Raw genomic sequence first — 23,329 nt, forward strand, 5'->3', positions numbered from 1 at the left:
CAACAAAGGTCCATAATGATATGACAGTCTTGACTTGCCTTACACCTTCTAGAGGTATCTCTTTTGAAGTCGAAGATACATGGTGTTGCGGAGACATGCAGTTGCAAAGGCCGACAATCATCCTCCAGCTTCACACAGGCACAGTACGAGTGTCTTGGACGACGATGGCCTCTTACGGATTCCCCAGAAGAATCCACGGCAGGAACCTTCGATACGTAAAAACTCTTGGTCGACTGATACGGAACCCACGCGGGACGTACCGAAATGGTGATGCTCTGGTTGGCAGCCGTGATGAACCTCTGGGTGCACCGCAAGGGCCCCTCAATGTTCCAGAACAAGTGCTGTGCCCCAGGGTTGGAGATGCGCCCCTCCTTGGGGCCGCTCAGGCCGTAGTAGTTGACGTCGCACAGCGTGGCTGGCTGCAAGGTACCATCCACTTGCTCTAGAACAGATACATACAGACCTCACTGATGAACAGGATCCATCCCTTCCTTCAAGTGTTGAAATTAACATTGCTGTCAATCTATGTCAAGGGATAAGATTATATGCTGCTCAGCAATGAAACTGAATTAACACAGAAACATGCTAAAACACAGCATAACACTGAAATGCAAGTTAGTACACCATGTTGCACGGAAAATGCAAATTATATCATGGAATGAAGTAGCATTTAACCAAAATTTAATTCAAATAATTAAAAAAAAGTAATCTTTTAATATTTGAAATTAGAGGAATGTCGTATTCGGACAAAAAAATTGTACTAAAGTGCGTGGATAAAAAAAAAATGTATTTAATTTGTTTTAGTGTTCATCTCTTATTGAATTACTTTTGAACCACAAATGCTCGATAGTTTATTTTTATTGTTCTTAATGTATTTATTTTAAAACAATTTATTTAAAATTATTTTTGACGTGATAACGTCTTATAAATCGATGAACTCCGGCTGCACGTACGAAAAAGCATGACTCATTGTCACATTCCGGCTGAGCCGAGCGTGCAAGCGAGAGCGCGGAACAAGCGATAGAGAGGCACGATTGGCCTAAGCGTTCGGCTTGTGACGCATCTATCTCTCTTCCACTCACGTAATCACGTAAAATTATATTCCGTAAACCGACTTTACAGACAACCCCCTTTTTTTTCATAAAAATGCAGCACATAATTTTTAGCATTATTTTGGTGGAGTGTCACAAAACAGCTCTTATAAAAATAAAAACAATAACACTGAAATCCCCTTTTTTATAAATGAAATTGGACCAAAAATATATCATTAAAATCTTGTTTCTGTCTATGCCATGTGTGGTTACAGTACAGTCTAGATAATCTAAACATTTTGTTATCGTCTTTTGGGAGTTTCTCCTCTCAACAGCTGCACAATATGCAACTAAATATATGTTGCCTTACTCCCACTCCAACTGATGCCATATGAGGACAGCAGTTTCATATTTCATTGCCATCTCCACTGAAGGAAAATACTTGACTAGAATTCAGAATTGATTTTTCGAGTCCATAGAATAAAAATGGTTCCAACTGAATGGTAAATGTTTTAAAGATAAAACTTGATTTTTTTGTACCTAATAGTTTTCAACACAGTTTTTGTTTGTGTATAATTGTGTTTCATTTTCATACGTTTATAATGTTTTATTATGAAAATGATATATGATTTAAAATATATTATAAATATAATTGCATACATAGTTTTGTTGAAGCATAGTGCACAATATGGAAGAAAATGTACCATCATGGAAAAGGTAAGCTCCATCAACAAATTCTTCTCCAGTTGTGTTGCGGTGTCCTGCATTCCGCCTCAGAACCAAGCTCATCACGTTGCTGGATGACACAAATGTCTGTTGCTGTAAGAATCTGCAAACAATAATGATTAATTTTGTTAGCATAAAAATACTATGCAATTTCTATGAGTTAGTGTATTTAACTTGTCTATTTATTATTATGATCGTAACATTATACCATCATCCACGATGAGCTATCATACAAAGAAAGGATGCAATTGCAAAACTCAGCCTGAAATAAGACAGAGGTAGGCTTGGAGTATTAAATTTATGGTCTGAACTACTGAACTTTAATAGTGAAAGCAAAGTTTAACACACGAATTTAGTATTTTAGTTAACATAAATATAACATAAAAAATGTGAGAGAGTCTTTCGTTACTCACCAGTGATGTGTAAACGTGGCAAATGAACTTATAATACAAAACTTGGGACACAAAATTTAACGTATAAATCTTTAAAACAATGCAAAGCGTGATAAATATGCAAATTAAAGTTTTAAACTAAATTTCTGGTTGTGAATCACATGTAGTTACTCACCCCCGCTGCTAAAATTCGCTGCCAGAGCAGCTACGTTGACTATCAAATAATTTAATTTGCAGAGCGAAAGGTTAAACTACATAATAAATTGGCTTCGATAAAAGAAATTCTTTTTTTAAATACCTGATTTTTGACAAGGGATTTTATTAAAATACTGCTTATGAGGTTAAAATTCATTAAACAGTTAATACTATAATGTTTCTGCACATTTAATATGATTATAAATTATAACAAAGTATTAAAGGGTAGTTGTTCTATTTTAAATTTTGACTTTTTAATACTTATGCAAATTCATTCATTAAACGTAGTTAATTTAATTTTAAGTAAAAATAAAGTATATTTGACTATTTAGTACGAAATAATCATTCATTGGACTGAGCTATGATTTAATAATATTATAGCAGTAAGATAAATAAAATGTTTTCATATATATTCGCTTAAAGCACAATTTGTATAATATAGTACCTAATCCGTTGAAAAATAGGTTCAAAAAAGTTTTTAACAGTGACGAGGTTTGAACCAACTCAAAAATTACCCCTTACGGCATGTTCTACCACTAGTCTATCGAAAAAATTTGGGCTAATGAAGGAGACTGTGAATTATTAACATTGTAATTCCAGTTTTCTTAACGTATCTTAAAACATAGGATTACTTTTTACTATGAATATTTTAATTTACCAAATATATTGCAGGGTAATATAAAGTTTCATTCGGCACATCAATACTTTTGGTATGTACCCTTATGAAGACGAAAGTCACTATATACACATTTATGTGTCTACATGTTAGGACGCTATCTTTGTTCCACATTTTCCGTTCTTCACCTTCCGTTCCATTTTCATGAAGTTACTCCTACCAAATACTGTATACCGAGAGCTAACATGTTCACACATCAATTATAATAAAAAATAACATTTGGACTCGAGACGGGCTATTGTCCCTAGTGCGCCCCTTTTGGAGTCACACTTGCCAACTTCCACATCATTCATAAGCAATCATGTAAAGGCTTGACCAGGAGAAAGCAGATGGATTGTCATAAAAATAATTCATCCACGATCACCAGAGAACTTTTGAAAACTTTTTTTTTTAATTCTTTCTTTTAGTCTCTGTGTGTGTTTTGTCATGATACTAGGTACCCACATTCACATATTGTGTTTCCTATAACAAAAATAATTAAATATACAGTTAAGGCTCTCTAATACGGCATATTCAGACAGTGATCGTCGTAGACTTTTCGGGGCCCAAATATTTTGGAGAGGATTATTACTGAGGGGCCTGGGAGATATGATGTTCGGGGACCCTCATCATGAAAATTTAAATAATTTTCTCTAAAATAGATTTTTTAAGCCTTCCTGTAAATTTAATGTAAATATAGTTTTGATAATTTATCATTAGGAATTTTTTCTATTCTTATGGTGATCTTAAATTTAATGACAAACATTTGACATGACATGTGCGTCGTCGATAACAGGGCCGGTGAGGGACCATGCTAGTTGCGATGCCCGACTTGCCGGCTCTGAATCCACCCCTGCATCTGGATCACAGCATGTCAGAATAGCTTATTTTTCATGTTAATATAGTTTGAATGAGAAAACTACAGAAAAATTAACATAAACAGTTGAATGATATTTTATAAAGTCATAATCAGCAACTGTGGCAAAAGCAGGGATATACGTGGGGAGGGAGGTAGTGAGGATACATATCCCCCCTCCCCCAAATCCTAAAAAAAAAGTATCATGCCCACCAACCAAAGGAAAGAAATTGTAAGCAAGCAGCAGGCTAAGAGGTTCTACCCCCTGCCCTCATCCCTCACAATCCCTGCCGAAATTAAATTATGCATATGCTCGTGGGTAAGAAAACATACACATATGCACTACTATCTCTAGTGACCGTCCTGTTAAAGAGATGTTAAATTTAAAAAAATATCAGAAATAATTTAAAGGAGAGTAGCTACATAACGTGATTGTCAATTTTTTGCTGAAGAATGACTTTGTTAGAGTCGTTATAGTCATGTCATTAGAGTGAAATGAGGTGAAACATTCTGTGCAAAGAAAAAAACTGTTGTTTCATTGTACATGTTACCTAAAACCTAGTTTGTATGGTTTCTCACATATGGCTATTACTGTTCCAAAATGGGATTGACAGTCGTCTTCGCCGACAGCATAGCGTGCCTGCCGCTGAGAGCGGGCCAGTGAGTTCCTGTATCCGCGCGGGGGGAAATCGAGCCTAGCTCCTCATGGGGAAACTTTCATTTCACAGACGAGAGAGCCACACCCGAAGTTCTGCTCGCTTTTTTCCCCCTTTCTATCTCATTGTATAAACCGGTGTGGCATTAAATTTTGCGGTCGATTAGGATAGGTTAGCTTCATTATAAATACTTTAAAACATTGTGGATGGTTGGTTATATTAGGTAAGTATAGCTAATTAGCTACATTAAATATACTGTAAAATCATTTTATGGTTGCTTAGCAAATAACTATTTATCCAGGGCTAGGAAACCGTTTACATGATTTCACAGTATCTATAATGTAGCTAAGTATCCTAACCAAATCAACCGTCCACAATGTTTTATAGTATTTATAATGTAGCTAACCTAACCTAATTGACCATTAGTTATCATGAGTTAAAATGAATTTAAAAAAAAAACTCCGAAGATGCACGATCGGGCGTTTGGCTCTCTCGTCTGTGAAAAGAAGGCTTCCCCTCCTCATGGGCCACGTCACGGCCCAGGGACGGATTCGATAGCCGGATCCACGTGCCAATCCACGTGATGGCGTCCCAGATCTCTATTTACACCGATTTGAAACCCCGCCTACGACAATGCAAAGAAATTATAAATATGGGAACTAACCCCACTGATATAAATACACTAGAAAATTTTTTAAACACAAATATATCACTAATATTCACAATAAATAAAGGTTTTTAATGATACTGACCAGTATTAAATATCATTAACTAAAATATAAGATTTAAAAGCGCACGTGTAATTTTTATTTGAATTTAGTCTTATTTTTTGTATATAGCTTTTTTTCATCCTGTAAAAATGTTGCATAGTGTGCACGCATTGTAAAAATTTACTCACATAATTTGTTTTTATAACACGTCTAAAGAAGTACAACTTCAAAACTTTAGATGTTTTGAAATACTCTGCTTCAATAGGTTTGCTGCTGTGCTTGTGGATGTGTAACTGGATTGTGGTGTGCATCCAAGAATGGGATATTACCACCACAAGTGCACTAAACTGAACTAACTTGGTCGTTGCCTTACCTGCCTATCCTGTCGCGCACGTGTTTCACTACAGGGCTGCAGATTCTCGTCACTGGCTTCCTGGTGTGTTCCGCTGACCCGTCGTACACTTCGATGGCTGTCTGGCATGATGGTGAGCTGTGACAGCAAACATTCCAGCATTTTAGTCAAACCTATCAAACTAAATGTTTTTTTTTAATTTTGTGTTCTTGGGACATCTGATTGGTAGATAATTCTATGCAGCGTTGTTAGGACAAATGTGTGTTTAAGGGGTGTCACAGGTGTATTTGTGTTAATGAGGCGGGATGATGAAAGAGTGACGCTCGCTGGTGCTTCTAAGGCGGTGTCGCCTCTAAATGCAAGGCTGTGGACTGGCGCGCAGTCTTCTCGTCCTGCATAGACAAATTGTAACCATAACATAGGGCGGAGAAATGTAGATAAGTGTGTACTGCAAGTACCTTGAGTGTTTTCCAAGAATCTGCAACATATGTTTCATGCAGCCTGAAAATAATCCCGAGGGAAAAAAAAACGTGTTTTAGCAATTTTGACTATTCTAAAAATACTGTTTTAAAAGGGAGTACGGAAAAGTACTACTCATCTGTGCTCAGCGTATCCTTAAATGCTTCTCGTAAACAGGCCTTCGTTTCAGAATATCTGGAGCAGTTTTCGAATTGCCTGTGTTTTTACGTATGTTCGCTCAGGTAGGTGGTGTTAATTTGGTGCAAGGTAAAAAGGTTTTACGTATGTTATTGGGTGTATTTCGACGGCATTTGGCACATGGAGTATCAAAAATCTTAACCCATGGCAATCCCCCCCCCCCCCTTCAAAAAGCACAGAAAAAAATTTATTTATTGTTTTTGTGACAGTATAAATTAATTATTCTTGTATTATTATTCTCATTGACAGAATTGTGGTTCTTTGTGTATAGAACAAGTGTAACAATGTTATTTATTATCAGTTTTGTCTATGGATAATTTTAAGAATAAAATGGTTTGATATTCAGTATTTTTTTAAGACGAAAATGGTAGAAATCTTTTAAACATATTATGGTGTATGTTTATATTGCAGTGTGACTGCAGGACTAAAGATATGCAGAATGTATTTTCAGGAAAATAAAGTAATTAGTATTAATAAAAAAAATAGTTTGAATATTGAAATTTCGTTACATGTTCCAAATAGTGGTAAAATTTGATTCAGAAAGTTGGTGTCTGGGTTCTTTCACTCAGTGATTGAGTGTAGTGATTGTGCTCGAATTCTAAATAGCTAGAACAAGCAATAGAATAAATTTTTACACCTCCAAACAAAGACCTGATCCGCTCTGAGCATCGGACACAGCTCGTAGTTAAAGAACCCACGGGGTCTTAGGGCGTCCTTCTCGCAGCTCAGTGTACACACGCTGCCGCGTGGTCTCAGCTGGACATCTTAACTATGTGTCTGGCTGCAGTCACACGGCACAGCAATTTCAAAACCACCTAACAAATAACTTAAAAGGTTTAACGATGGAATCAACTACGCAGGGCAACGTGGTCGGTTACCGGTGGAGCAGAAAGCAGTGCCATGTCTGCTCTCACCGGCAGCCAGAAGACGAGCGAGGCTGAGGTGCTGGTGCTGCCCGCCCGTGCTAGGTTCGAGACTAAAGCAACTACTTAAGGGCTCCACCTACCCGAACACACACACACGCTCTGCGCAGAGCTTCAGGAAAAACAACGCGATTTCAAAACTACTCAAGCTATCCGAGTGGGGTCTGTTTACGAAAAGCATTTAAGAGTTCGCCGAGGACCAAAAGTACTTTTAATTTCGGATTAAGTTTTTAAAATGTAGTTTTAGAAGAGTTTAAATGTCTAAAAAGCATGTTTTCTGAGTAAATTTTAGGCGTAAAACAACCAGTATAGATTCTTGAAAGCTCTTAAGGGACTTGCATTACCCCTTTAACTTCATTTCTCGGCCATATAATGTTACGGTTACCGCTCAAATTTCACAGTTATCATGTGACGACGAGAAGACTGCGCGCCGGATCAGAGCCTTGCGCTTAGACGCTACACCGCGCTAGAAATACCAGCGAGCGTCGCGCTTATCATCTCGCCTCACTAACACACATACACCCCTGACGAGGCGGGCCCCTTTAAATACTAAACAAATCCTCGTAAAACATAACCAGAACCACATTCCGGAAGAATAAACAAAATTTTTGAATGTTAATATTCGTAAATAAGTGAAAACAAAAAGTGTAAATGAATTACACTGTATATTGTGGCACATTTAGATGGCGCAATTCAAAAGTTGTTAAGAAAAGTCATGATGAAATGAAAGCAGTGCTTTTATTGCTTCAACACCCTGAAGAAAAAAAATACAAAATGAGCACACTAATTTTAAACTGGCACACTTAACGTTCCTACAACCCACGAGGTTTTAGCACGCTGTTTTAACATTGGCCTGTACATGCATCACACACACGTAATAACTCGGTAAAAACAAGGCGGGGCCAGAAGATGGGGGGTCACGTCGGGCTCTCGGAGGGACGCAACCCCTGGGCAATGTTGAATTGAAACCAGGAACTGTCCTACAGGTGCATTTACTGTTAGGAAAAAAAATCACCTGAGCTGGTAGTTGAAGAGCGAGAGGTGCACGACGTCCGTCTGGCGGCCGTGGAAGGACAGGCTGCACGTGCTGGTGGCCGGGAGGCCGCGCGTGTCGAAGTGGCCGGACCGCGAGCTGTTCCCCATGAGCACGACCCTGCAGCCCGGCCGGGCCGTCGTGTGGCTGGGCGCGCTCGTACCGTCCACTGCAACACGTCGCGCGCTGCTGCGGCCCGAACCAGTCGCAGCTGGGCAGCGGGGGGGGGGGGGGGGGGGGGGGGGGATGTGTCCCTCTGAACTTTTTGGGTGGAGGGGACTGTTCCCCCCCCCCCCCCAACTTAGACCGTGATATTTTTATTTTATAATATTATTCTGCCTAACTTTATTTGTAATTTCTTCACTCATCAAATTTTATCTTAAGGAAACAATAATAAATTTAACATCCAATGTTATCAAATGGTTAGATACAAAAACTGCTTAAAAAGTGCTATTTTGCACTTTTAAAATCAAAATTTTCCGGCGGAGGACCCCCCGACCCCCCTGTCTTAGTAAGAGGGGAATGGGTTTACATGACATCAAAATCATTATTTGTCCCCCCCCCCCCCCCAACTTTATGAACACAGCTACGCCAATGTCGTCCGGCCATTCTGAATTGATTTTACGTGGTTTCCCTAGTGACCGTCCTGTCAAAGAGATTTTAAAATATCTATAAATAACAGAAAAAAGACTTAAAAGATGAGTAGGCTACCGTGATTGTCAATGTTTTTGCTCAAGAATGACTTGTTAATGCACGCCATTAGAGTGAAATGAGGTGAAACTTGCTGTGCAAAGAAAAAACTGTTGTTTAATTGCACACGTTACCTAAAAACTAGTTTGGATGGTTTTTCACATATGGCCATTACTGTTCAGTATGGGGTTGGCTTAGGTGAAAATATATTTAGCTCGAATTCCCATTAAATGTACTACTAACAAAGTTTAGTGCCACCATTCTACCCCCTCCTTTCTGAAAGGGTATACAAAAGTCCCTCAGATATGCAACAATTTGTATTGTAAAACAAAGTGAATGGAGTACTGTTTAATGGCTGTCGTGCTTTATCTAAAACATGTTTTTTTTTGGCATTCAACCAACTTTAATAAAGAAGAATAGACATAACTCTCGTTGCTACATCTGTATTAAAATTGACATCACATTATTAGCATATAATAAATAGGCTACACGAAAAAGAAAGAACTGTTGCAAAAAAGAAGTAGGGCCTACCTACTTTAATAAGTATAAACTACCTAACAATTAGGTTATCAAAATCATAGACCATAGAAAGATTAAAATGATTTATATTAATTTATACTAATCCACTTTCTTTTATGATATGGCACGAACAAAATCTAACTAGTTCCATAGTCAACAATTCAAACAGTAAAATTAAGGGCCTACTCATTTCAAAACCTATGTACCTTTTCCATGAGGAATAATTTTTACCAAGATACAGGTTTAAAATGTATCAAAACATGTTTTGCCTAGATATTTAAAACTTAGAATTATAATCTGAAATTTGATACGGTTTTGCCAAATTTAGATATAATACTTAGAAACAAAAAAAAATCATTTATCTCGTTTAGTTTACTGAGAAGACGGGGTTATGTTTTCTTTAGAAACAATACATACTGCATGCGTATTGTACAAATCTACTGGTAAACTAACAAAAGTATTGAACAATGAATGTGACATACTCATGACTCCAGGTTCTGTAGTTTGTACAGTCAGCACCCCAGATGTCTCTGTGGTTGTGAACTTCTCCACAAACTCCAGAGTTGCCACGAATCCGTTATAGTTGTAGGGTGGGACAGATGGGCCGGAGCTACAAGACAGGAGAGATTACTAGTGATAACATGCACATTCACAACATATTGGTATGACGTGGGACACACATTCAGTATCCAACACTTTCTTGACTGCTGAAACACAGTACTTTTGCAGGACAATGCAGCACCCACTGTTAAAGGTTATTTACGTAAAATACTCAGAATTAAAGATTTAACCATGCATTTACCGCAAGGTTTGGATTGTGAATTCCAAATCAGCTGGGTTTTGAAATTAACTAATTATCCTCTGAATAAATGATCTTATGAACGACTTTGAACCGTGGATGTTCTCCCCACATTCTCGTGCTGCCATCTGGCCGGCCCCACAATTTTCTCAGACTCTATGCGTAAGCCTCCGAGGGACTTTAAGGTGTGACACTATAATAACATATCTAGGCTACTTGTGGTGAAAATCGAGGCAGGATCTACAAATGGGTGGAATGGGGATGACACTCAAAAGATGGGTATGGAGCAGCGACAGAATGAATTAGTGAGGGAAACGGAAGTAGGTACCCCGAGATAACCCACATCTCACTTCCGAAAAATCCGGAGTTGACTCGACCACCGTATATTTTTCCTACTTACAATTATATTTAGTTATACAACCAACCTATTTACAAATACTATTTCCCAAAAATTTACTTACCTAGAAAGTAAAAACGCCCATTAGAAACACTGTGTTGGCCTTTTTCGTAGCACGTACAAAAAAAATTACACTTTAAAAAGTGAAATGCTATTCATAAACATAGGTACACCTTTAAAAAAATCCCGAACGGGACTGTAAATTGTAATCGGAACTTTGTACGCCTGCACAACGACAACTGCCCGAGCTCGCCCTGGTCTCACCTGAACTCGAGCAGGAGGTTAGGCCCCGGGTACGACAGAGAGGCCTTCTTGTTGGCGCACAGCGTCGCCAGCAGCGGACTGGACGTCGTGGAGCCCTGGTAGATCGCCACGTAGTCGGTGGCGCAGTGACTGCGGCAAGGAAGCACAACACGTGGGCTGCATTGTTGTACAGTGTTTGGACACACTCGAGGCACCTGCACGTCGTTGAAAACCCAGCTGGATCAAGTACATGCACATCGTCAGGACTAGCGTTATTGTAAAATTGATATGAACGTACGTATTTTGACATGCAACTTCATTGCCCTTCATTTTCCTGCGAAACCATAAATGGAACGTGTAATTTTTTGCGACGTGCGAGCAAACCAGCGAACAGCACTTGCCAGGGCCGAAATTTAGAGGTCTGGAGGCCTCGGGGCAACAGAGGAGCGGAGGCCCCCTGCCCAAAATTATTTTCCAAATAAAATGAACAATTTTTTTTTTTCAGTCGAGTTTTCACAATAAATAATTTATTGTGAAATCAAGTAGATTCTCTTAGTATTTAAAAAAAAACATACATAAATGTAATCGGAGACAAGAATTATATGAAATTAAATTTTAGTGTTAATGAATATTTATGTTAATATTTAACAATAATATCATCATCTATTGTCAAAGTACTGTAGGTAAAGGTAAAACAGCGAAAAAAGAATATCAAAGGAAAAGATGTTTACTAGTGTTTACTTGTCGGAATTTGAAAGATTTTTTTTTCCCGAAGTCCGGTTGCCCTCCCCTAAATCCGGCCCTGGCACTTGCTCTGACTCGGCGTTTTATTTGGTTGGGAGGCGTCGTGTTGCTCGACGGCTCCGTAACCCGCGTCCCTTCTCGCGCGCCTGGGATATCACGATCACTTCATAGACCGAGTGAAAGTGAACTCCCACAGTGTTCACAGAGACTCGTAGTTAATTTCGCCATGCAATGAGCACTCCTCACGTGGACAGCGATGCCAGCGCCGAACGTGTAAATCTAGAATATAAATAATAAATTGTGAATGTTCATTCAAAATCTTAAATCTCAGAAAGTTCTTCATAGTTTTCTTTGAAATTTTGACACCACGTTGCATTAAAAAAAAACCGCCCGTGTTTTTATATACTTATGTCACTCCCGTTAGAGGTAAAAAGAAATATAAATATGTAGGTAAATAAAAACACGGATTTTTTATATTTTCATTGATATAGAGTGACACAAATAGATATCTAGAGAAATAAATAGGTATATAGCGTAGAGAGAGATAGTGAATTACAACAACAAAAAAAATGATAGAGGAATTGCAACGCAAGCCGGGCTTTAGCTAGTAGTTTTATATGTAGGTATGTATATTGTGTGTAAATGTAGGCTTAGGATTGTCGGGCGCAGGGAGTATATTTGTGTGTCCAGTAAACAACAGCTGGACCTTGCGACTGTGCTTTTCTCGTGGGGTGCAGCCAGGGACATCGTGGTCCCGCGTTGTGTGACGTGATCCCGGGAGCCAGCAGCAGATCAGGCTCGTGCCAGCTGGGCGCATGCCGTCCTTCGCCCGAAGCCCCTTCGTCGCCACGTCGCAAGTACCCACTCCTTAGATCCCCCCTCTTCATCGTGCTCTGCCGTGAGGCACCTGGCGCCCGCTCCCCTGGTTATCTCCCCGTTTCTGACCAACCCAGACCCACATTATTCCAATCCCTCCCTCCCTTCCAGGCCTAAGGGCGCTGACGCGACAATTTATATCAAAGCAAAGGAATTTCATATCAAACTACTGGTTTTTTAAATGTTGTAAAATACCTCTAAGAACGAAAAAAAAAATTTTTTTCCCCATAATTTTGATCATCTCAGTATATTTTGTTTCTGATAGACAATTTTCAGGCATAAATGTGCAGACTGTTGCAGGATGAGCATGGATGAGATGAAACTGACTGCGGAGCCGTCTGACACACGGAGTAAGTAAAGAGAGGCCTGTTCTTGGCCAGCTCCAAGGACGGACGAGGGCCAGAGAAACGGCAGTGGTGCACTGGCGGAATGAAGACAGGCGATGAATTGGGAGTACCCCGAGAAGATCCCATATTGCCGTAGTTACAGTAACACTGTAAACTTTAGGACCTCTGTTTAAGCTCGTGACCTTACACGTGGTAGGTCAGTTGCTAACAGTCGTGGGGTTCAAATGTGTATGGAACTTCTGATAAAGATAAGTGCCATTCGAATCTTGCATTTTAGGATTGAAAGGTTTTTTTTTTTTTTTTTTTTTTTTTTTTTTTTTTTTTTTAGAATATGAGTTTTAGTGTTATTTATAGAACCAAATATGTACTACATAAAACGGGCGTAATAAGCTAAAAACAGCGTTGCGTTTCGGAATTCAACATCTTTCACGGGGTTGGAGGGTGCATAGTGTCATTAATTAATAATCACTAACAATGGAAAGTTAGTCGTTTTATAAAAAAAACTTTTTTGAACAATATTTTGTGGGAATTTGTTACAAATTATCTCTAACTTCAGCTCCTTGGTTAATTTACTTTCAACTTTGGAAATTTTTAGAAAGGAAAAGGGGGGAGGGAAGACTACTCTCGCCCCCGTATACGCCCTTGTTACATTGTATGAAACCCATTACTTAGAGATTCATTATTACAGCAAGAGTTTATCGTACGTTCAAGACAGTAAGTTGTTAAAGAGTAAGAATCTGCAGACAAGCAAATTAATAGAGATTTGAGAAAACCTACAGACAGTAAAATGTGATGGTAGTAGGTCTACAGTATCTCCTGGAATGTAGCATAGATCAATGACACTGTGGAGAGGTGAAAAAACAACTAATTTTATAAAATATTACCGAGAAAAACAAATTAAAACAAAAATTGGTTGTCTGTAAAGTCGGTTAACGGACGATAGTTTAACGTGAAAACGTCATAACAAAACATTGATGAAATGATTGCATACTTTTATGAATCAAATTGAATCATTTTTATTGAATTATCACTATTTTGTATGGATACAAAGAAGGAGTGAAATTAAATCTACAATTTAATTGATAAATTTACTTTTATTCGCACTCATTAATTCAAATATGTTTATTACTTTAACGAAGAGATTAGTTTAACTATAACTTTTATACATGTTTGCTATTTAACTTCTTCCAATCTGTGTTATTCTGTTAAGGATAGGACGATGATAGGAAAAGTAGGAAACGAATGGGAGTGTTTCAAGTTTAATGTGCCACGAAAAAGTCAAATCGATGGTTATCGAGTGGAAGAGAGATAGATGGGGCGCAAGCGTACAATGAGCGTAACGGGACACAGCGTAACGAGACAATGTGCGTTACGGTACACTTTTTTCGTGCGTGCAGCCGGCGTTCATCGATTTATTAGACGTCACGTCAATAAAATTAAAAAAAGTGAATGAAATATGAAATACATTAATCTAAACAACTTGGAATCAAATTGTATTTCAATAGGTCCGGTGCTTGTTCGTGTCGACTGCAAATAGCTGGAGGCGAGGCGAGGCGAGGGCGAGGACGCTCACTTGTGAGGCAGCAGCAGGGAGCCGAAGGCGATGTTGACCTGCGTGTGGATGGAGCTGGTGGTCACCAGGTACCTGCACTGCCTGTTGGGAGGGTACAGGCCGGGGTAGCCCGGGCTGGCCAGCACGCACGAGCCCGGCTCTCGGCACGAGATGTCCTGGTACAGCCAGTCGCACGCTGCAACACAGTCCGCGTGGCGTCAACCTCACATACAGTAGCAGTTCAACCCGCTCTGCCTTAGTTTAATACAAAATATTCGTGTGTTCAACAATATACATATACAATAAATATTATATATTTTTTGAGTTATAATTGTGTTACCTGTTAAATGCACTTTTGAGTGCTACAAGCACACACAGAAATTAGGTCCCGTTGCTGTAGTTGCAAAATTCTTACCACCAAACTGTTAATTCTCAATTACCTGTTTCATAGTTTTTTTTTGGACCCACGGTTTTTCACTGTTAAATTTGCTTGACCTTACGGTAACTCAGGAGTTAAGGTGTTTGTAAGTACTTTTATAAATAATCAGTTTTTTTTTCTTTTTTTAAATTTCTTTCGAATCGGTTGCCAGTAAACGAAATCTTATAACTTCAACCGGTTCTCAGCTCTGCAAGGTTTTCGAAAGTTGATAACATAATGCAAAAAAAAAAAAAAAATGCTAGATTTAGAAATTACACAGTTGGTGATAAGTTTTTCCGTCACGTAATCTGTGTTGTGATAACGTTGCGAGATGCACTAGGTGAATTCTGCATCCAAAGGTGGGTATGGTAAGTGTAGAGGAATATCTGTAGTTTGTGGACAGTAAAATTTTAATTCTCATTAACGATAAAATGCTAAATACCACGCATGTATATTACCACAAAATTTTGTGTTATTTGCTGTTGTATTTCTAAATTAAGAAGTTGAGCACAGTGAATGTGGGACGTTTTTCGTAAGCTGTGAATTGTGTTTACGGTGTTTGTCCTGGGCGAAGCGGGGGGCAGGGGCATTGCCCCCACATACGATTACGGGCCCTGGACCCAGGATCGGTGACGGGCCACCTTTCCCCTCCCCAATTTCACAGTCACGTGCTACATTATAATTTCATGGTTATTTCTTACCTAAACTCTTTTTACAATGTTATTTAACCTGAAAACACAGGTTAGGCCTACAATTATGGTCACTATTTTATAAGTCCAAAACTAAGCTTTACTTATAAAATTATTCTACTTTAAAATAACCACAGCGGGTATGTACATTTATTTCACACCCTGAGACAAAAACGAAAAAAAATGGTTACAGAAAAATAAAATTAGGATCTATGTAAATCATATATACTGGCTACAAAATAAGACTACTTAACTTAATAACACATTTTCGAGCTTTCTTCGGCCTAAAATCATCAGTTACATCGTAAAAGTCAAGATTCGTGGCCAGTTCATTCTCAATAGCTAAATTCAAGGGTGTCGCCAGCCGATGGCCAGCCGATGGACTAAGGGGGGGGGGGGGGAGACAAGTTGTGGGAAAAGTATGTATTTTTTTTTTTGCATTTGGTTACATTTTTTTTAATCTCTAGGGCTCTAGGGGGGGGGGACTGCCCCCCCCTACCCCCTTGGCGACGCCCTTGGCTAAATTGCTGAATTATAATAGCTGAACCCCCCCCCCCCCAGGCGGGGGCCCTTGTGGGGAGGGAGAGGGCAGGGGTGCGGTACCTGCGTGCTCCAGCCTGCGACCGCCCCTTGGCTTGAAGCCGGTGTCCTGGCCCCCGCTGCGCGACGTGAAGCTGAAGTACGCGAGGAACTGCGAGCGTATCGTCGGCTCGCCGACGCTGCAACACACCACAGGCCGCGCGGCTGCGGGTCTCGGGGGCGCCTCCCCAAGTCCCTGCTCTCTGCTCTGGTGTGCGACATCCCAGTCCTTCCTCTTTGGCGGGGAAACCTAAGATGCACATCAAGCTCTGTCCCTGCCCGAATATTCACCTTGGGCCAACCTCGGGATTTGTTTTATTTTTGCGGAGGAAAGATGAATTCAAATATTGAAAGTGGTCGGTTAGGTTACGGTTAGTTAGGTTAGTATAGCAACATTAAAAATAAACAGAGAAATATAAATATATATAAATAAACCCGAGGTTGGCCTAAGGTGAATATTCGGGCGTGTTCGGGCAGGGACAGAACTTGTACATCTTAGGCTTCCCCTCTTTGGCGCGAGCAATGTTGTGAATGGGGACGGAAATGTGCAGCGACCACGGTGCTGCCATCTGTGGCGGATGGCGCGGGCCAAAGTTCACAAATGCAAAAGAAATGTTATGGCGTTAACTGTTCAGTGAATTCCAACAAGACGGGCAGTATTTTAATAAAAAATTCCTTGTCGAAAATCAAGTCAAAATCCTTTCAAGTCTTTTTTTCCCCCCGCTTTTATCGGAGCAGTTTCATTATATATTTTAAAATTTCGGTCTGCTAATTAAAATGATTCAATAGTCGACTAAGCTGCTCCGGTAACGAATTATAGCGGCGGGTGTGGAAACTTCGAGTGTTTCGCGTCCAGAATTGTAGCCGTAAACACAATTTGCGTACATATTTATCACGTATCGGCATTATTTTAAAGATATCTGACGTTTCCGAGTTTCGTACTATTAAGTGTATTTGCAACATGAGAAATCGTGAATTTGCCCGTTACTGAGATTAGGTGTGACACATCTCTGACGAGTACTGAAAGAATCGCTCACGTGTCTTTTTTTTTGTTCCTTCTCATTGTTAACTTTTTTGAGGCATGAAAAAGTTAGCACTCCTAATGACCTTAAAAACTATGCCAAAGATTGATCAAGAAGAACTGCAATAACCATTAACATTAATGAGTAAAGTGTATTATTATTTTTCTTAATGCCTGGCTAGTTCCATACAGTGTTTTTCAAATTAAATTTATGTTGTTACAGGGTGGATATTTTCTCATAAATGTATTTTTAAATTAGTCAATGTTAAATAGTTGGGCTTCTTTCACACCCTAGAACGTACACTTAACAAAAAAAAAAAAAACAGCATGTTTCTGTTTCAACCAGGGTCTTCTGTAATGAAATGTACCTATTTGTGTGCTAGAACTGCTTCAAAAATACAGGGACTGAGACGAGATAATGGACAGAGAAGCATTGGCGTGGAAACTAAAGCAGTGAAACGAAGACACCAAGCCAAAAATATATCAACCTCGCCATGATTCGAGAGTCATTTGTCTCTAGTCTTTGTAACCCTGTATTCTAATAATTGTGACAATAAGGATAATTTGGTCCTTGGTTTTTTTTTTATGGGAGTTACAACAAATTTATTTCTAAATTCTGAAGAAAATTACACTGGTAAAACAATATCATGAGGTGATAAAGTAAAATGGTTCAAGTAAAAAATTATTTTGAGAGAAACTAAATTAAACAAATTCCATTTTAATTTAGCACTTAGGTACAAAGATTTTGTTGAATGCAGGCTTTGTTGTTTACAAGTTTGAAAACTGGGAAACATGAAGGGTCGTATGATTAAGAGTTGATTGTAGATTGGCAAATTAGCAATGAAAAACATTTGGCTTCACCATGAGTATAACAACAAACAACTACAGACGTGCATGTAAACATTCTCAATTTTAATCTTTGACTTTTCGTGTTAATGAATATTTGCACACCCCTAGAAAATTTATAAATTTCAGTAGCATGTTCTTGCAGAGAAATACACAATTTCCCTCTGAAATGCATAAAAATAAAGCGTAATTACGGCCAAACACCTTGGCCGTGACGTCGCCTTATTAGCCCCAGTATGTCCCGTACCACTACTTAATCTAGCTAGGTGGGCCAGGTTAAACCTCCATGGACACAGAATACTTGCCAACTGAGCCTCTAGTTATAAGTACTTGTGGTTTGTTAGTATGATTTCTATGTTTTAAGTGCTATTTTTGTAATGTTTAGGCTAAGTATCTTATGTTAGCTTTACGTTTGACGATACTAAGATAAGGCTTACATGCAATAACTGCTAACGAAGCGGAAATAAATTAATAAAATAAATAATTCCTTAGGCTTAAACACAATTAATCATGTCTGTCATATCGTGGCAGCTGGTAAACTTTGTTGGAGAAGTCAAACTTCCAGAGGGATTTTTGTGATGCGCGAAGCAGATGCTATGTCTGTGCCATTTTTCCTGAAGAGATGGAATGGTAGCTAGGACACAGTAAGTGTTTGATGTTTCTTCACTAGTTCTATACAACTAAAAAATAAAACTAATTTTTTATTCCATACTTTGGCATAAACAGAAACCTTTGAAAAAAATAGCTATTATTCCCCTCACTTCTGGTTTGACCCTCACTAAAATGCACCGTGTTAAGTTACAAGCAGGAAATTCGATTTAGGCACACATAAAAGAAGGTTATAAACTCACACTTAACCATTACTGCAGGACGAGGGAAAGAGTGGTAACGACCTCACATGTAATACTTCACAATAAATGGAGTGAGTGCTTCGGGGATAGACGCACTTGATAAAAAAAAAGATGATCGCTTTAAAGGAGGGTGGGTGGGATTAATTTCCTCCCCGAGGTCGCCATTTGGCGCGACACCCCCTGGCGGATCAAGGCGTCAGAGAGCTGAAAGGCTCAAGACCGACGCCTTCCCCCGTCTTACCCTCGACTCCAGAACCCTCCATATTGGAAAAGCGATGACCTCGGGCGGGAGAGGGAACAAAAAAGGAAGGGCAGAAAGGGCCTTCCTGCTTCTACCCTTCGCCCGGGGCGGGTTCCTTTAACCCGGAGCCACCCTGATCCCCCCTTCCCCATCAGCAGTGCAGGAGTTAAAACGGGGGCGGGGTCCCGGCGAGGAACAACGCGGGGGAAAGTGGGCCTTACGAACGGCTGCGAAGATCTCCATTTTGCAGAGAAAACACGAAGAAAGGGGAGAAAGGGGAAGAAACGGCGTCGAGACAGGTATGTGTTGTTTGGGATGCCCATTACCCCCCCCCCCCCCCCCGCAGCCCGGGGCCCCGCGCCCTTGTTTTTCCATTTTTGATTTGTGAACATCTCAGCTCACGGTGTACGGCATTGGGTAGGAGTAATTTCGTCAAAATGGAACGGATATTGCGTGACCACGGTGCTGCGTCTGCGTGTAAGTCTCAGAAACCTCTCAACCTTATCTTCTGATGTCGAAATGATCACTGTGAATATCCGCTTCTTAGAAAAAATATATATATACACCTATCGTCCGCAACATTACATTTCACTTCGTTACATCGTTTATACACTGAAGTCTTATTCACTGAATTGTATGTGATTCAAAATTTTAATGTTCAGAATTATATTATTTTTGCATACTCCACTATCACAGATAATACCGGCTACTCATGTGTGGCCCCATAGTGTATCGCTTCTTTGCTCATGTGCTCATGTGCTCATGAGTGACGAACAGCGCTTGGCAGGCTCGCCTTCGCCCGCCTGGCTGGATTATTGCATTTCCATGTCATTACTTTTGTTGTAGGTCCGACCCCTCGTCCTCTGAGTGGCGGACGGCAACGCAATGTCGTAGTTGATAGCCTGTACAGAGAGGACCTTGTGTGCCTCAGGACCGCTACGGTATAATATAATTTCTTGGACACGCGCCGTTGCACTGTTTGTCATGGGGAAAAAAATTCATATATGCAGAATAATAATACTGGGATCAAATATTAATTATCATGTTGTTAAGTAGCGTCTCTAATAGCCATTTTGAAATGACAAAAGTGTCATCTGAGATTTTAAAACGCAAAGTAAGATTTCCTAAAATATTTATTATATGACTTTGTCGAAGAAAATGTTAAAAGTTAACGAGTAACATATGTCCTATTTGTACTATATGTATCTGTATTTTTTTTTTCAAACAAATCTGCGTGGTTAGTTCAAGAACGTTTTATCCATCAATTTAAATTCGGAAGACTCATTATTGCTGTCATTTTGTTCGGTAAAATTGGCAAAAAATTAAATAGGTACGGAAAGTATTTAGAACTAAATTCTTATAAAAAAAAAACCACGCTAACTTGAAAAGTTGGAAATTGCGCTGTCAGACTCCTTTTAATTAGTAAGGCGTTTCTTTTCTTAACGAGCTTTATAAAACCAGAAGTGTTTGCTATACGTTCTTTAGGATTAAGAATCTCACAGAAGTAACACTTCACCACGAATTCGGTATTTCCGTTTATTCTATTCCGACTGTAATCTGCCTTTTAATTGGGAAGAAAGTTTTCTCCCTCGAAGAAAAATAACTCTTGAAAAATTAAGAAGAGGAGGAAACAAAACCACTTAACGTGCTTAATTTCCTTGTGGTTAAAATTTCACTCGCTCACGGAACTTTTTTTTTAAAGTAAGAAGTAACGCTAGAAATGTTTTAACCTGTTACGAGGCAACAAGATGTATGTATGGAGCTCAGAGAAAGTAGGATAAATGTCAAGCATGAAAATTTAACGAAGTAAAATTTAAAAATAAGTATATTTCTCTATAATGGAGTACTTCAAAATTAATCGCTTCACCAAATAGAAGAGGAAACACGAAAAAATAATGGGAGTGAGTCTTTCAGTACTCGCTAGTATGTGTAAACATCTAACCTTGGTAACGAGCACATTCGTGTGTACTCATGTTGCAAATACACAGATAATATAACGAATCTCAGACCTCGGACACGAAATTTAACGTAGGAATCTGGACAATAAAGCCGAGCGTGATCATAATTCAAACATTGTTTTTCCAACTAAATTTGCTGACCCGAATTAAACGTAGTTTCTGCACGATAATTCGCTGCTCGAGAAGTTACGTTGACTATAGAATCATTCGATTTGCAGAACGAAAGGTTAAACTTTGTAATGAAAACGGCTCCGATAAAAAAGAAAAAGACTTGAAAAATAATAAACCCCGGCTTTGAACCTAATTTTCGACAAGAAATTTAATTAAAATACTGCCTATATTGTTCAAATTCATTGAAAAGTTAATACTATAGAGTTTTCTTTTGTCCGTACGAATTTTGGTTCTCGCCATCCACCACAGATGGCAACACTGTGGTTACAATTTTCCATTCATGCGACTTACGTTCCATTCACGAAATTACTCAAACGCCGTATACCATGAGCTAAGATATTTACACATTAAAAAATATATGTCTTACGAGCCCTTGTATATTTTTTCTCCATCACTAGTGGGCGAATTCTCTGCTACATTTCACAAGGGTCAGTTAAAAAGTGAAGGCCACTCGTTCATTTTGACTAGGAGAAAGAGAGAGAGAGAGAGAGAGAGAGAAAGAGAGAGCAGGCGCTGGAATCGTTCGGCGTTCAAAGATGCCCCTCAAGCCTACGTCATTTCCACCATCTTGCCTAGCAACTGTCGCATACAGACAAACGTGTTAAAGGCCCTGTCACACTGTCAAATTTTCCCTTCCAACACCTTCCAATATGTTATGTCAATAATAGTTGGAGGGTTATGACGTCACCGAAAACGTCACTGGCGCGGCCATGTTTGTTTGATAAGATGGATGAAGTGAGTTTCAATCAAATTTTATTTTGCATATGGGACGTGTTCCAAAATATGTTGGATGTCAGATGTGATAGGCCAATTAATAATCGTGCCTAGTTTAAACGGGAAATGTCATCCGTTTACGAACGGTAAAACAGTTGTGCCTCTTTCTCTCTCTTTTCAAACGCCAGGGAAATGTTTGCGCTCGCCGCCACGCTGTAGCACAAGCACCAACTGCGGGCCGCACCGCGCGCTTCTACCTACTTCCTGTTACACGCTTCCGTCGCATCCACGAAATTACTCCCGCCAAATGCCGTATACTGAGAGCTAAGATGTTACTCAGTCTGAAGAGTTCGAGGTTAGGGACACCTCCGGATTGAACAGTCCACTACGAGCAAGTCGGCGTGACTGTCCGACGCATTTCAACGTAGTTCGCAGACAGCGCAGCTGACGGGTTGTTTTTACCTAAAACGAAAAAAAAATTAAAAATTAAATGTTCACAGACAAGTTTTTTGATATTTGGCCTGGGTACAGCCGTCACGTTCAGACTTGAGGACCGTGAACACTAAACAAGCGACGAAACATCGGGGATGCAAGCTGAGTTCTCTCGCTCTTTTACAACGCCCATTGATTGCCCCATAGATTCCAAGCAAATATTTTTGCACCCTTACGCCGGATGTTCTGGACGAAAACATTTTATCCGCTTCTCGTGCAGAGCATCTTCTCCGAACTTGTTCTCTTCACTGTTTACTCTGTGCGTACATACCTCTCGTCAGCGAGTGTGTTCCCAGTACTTCGTTGCTAGCTCATCCCCTCCGAAAGAAAACCAATACGGAAAATTTCGCAGAACAGCTTTACGCGATTAATTTTTTTTTCTCTGAGACATTACTTCAGGGTTGAACGCAGTGGCGTAGCGTGGGTGGGGCGGAGGGGGCGGCCCGCCCCGGGCGGCAGCCCGCGGGGGCGGGTCGCCGGTGAAGCGGGTTGAGATCTGATCTATGATTTATTCATTACATGTGTCAGACACACTATAATGTTCCATTTTTATCTAACATTTTGCGCACCAACTATTTTTTAATATTTATTTAAAAGAAAAACTTCGAAATCACTGACAGAGCTCTTTATAACGTTTGTTTGTTTACATACGAACGGCAACATCGCTTCACGCCGCGCCGCCCGGCGCGCGCGAGCCGAGTTGAGCGGCACTCCTTATTATGTTCATTACTCATACAAAATCTTTTGTTTCACGCGTCGGCCCGTGTCGATGCCTCTCTTTCGTACTCATTGAATTTATTACTACGCATTGTACTGTAAAGTTTGACCTTAACCCAGGGCAAACCAACAACTTCCGCAAACCGGGACACAGTAAAACTCCTATATTGCCCCGTACCGCGAGCGCAGGTAAACCCAAAAAAATATTAAAACCCAAACTAATAGCACGCTTAAAAAATACTAATAAGGTTGCGAACAGTGAGAGGAGGCAGCAAGTTA

At 39.7% G+C, this 23,329-nt stretch overlaps 1 protein-coding gene across 1 annotated transcript in view; it reads right to left on the reverse strand.

The window, feature by feature from the left end:
• Positions 1-23,329, reverse strand: part of LOC134531262 (uncharacterized) — a 140,894-nt gene that overhangs the window by 15,270 nt on the left and 102,295 nt on the right. The window contains exons 5-12 of the mRNA XM_063366953.1: positions 16,064-16,179; positions 14,375-14,549; positions 10,856-10,984; positions 9,878-10,005; positions 8,169-8,355; positions 5,595-5,711; positions 1,736-1,860; positions 261-442 (exon numbers count right to left, since the gene is read on the reverse strand). Coding sequence (XP_063223023.1) covers positions 261-442; positions 1,736-1,860; positions 5,595-5,711; positions 8,169-8,355; positions 9,878-10,005; positions 10,856-10,984; positions 14,375-14,549; positions 16,064-16,179 — 1,159 coding nt within the window. The remainder of the gene's footprint in view (positions 1-260; positions 443-1,735; positions 1,861-5,594; positions 5,712-8,168; positions 8,356-9,877; positions 10,006-10,855; positions 10,985-14,374; positions 14,550-16,063; positions 16,180-23,329) is intronic.

The sequence above is a fragment of the Bacillus rossius genome, chromosome 3 (genome assembly GCF_032445375.1).
Source record: "Bacillus rossius redtenbacheri isolate Brsri chromosome 3, Brsri_v3, whole genome shotgun sequence".
NCBI lineage: Eukaryota > Metazoa > Arthropoda > Insecta > Phasmatodea > Bacillidae > Bacillus > Bacillus rossius.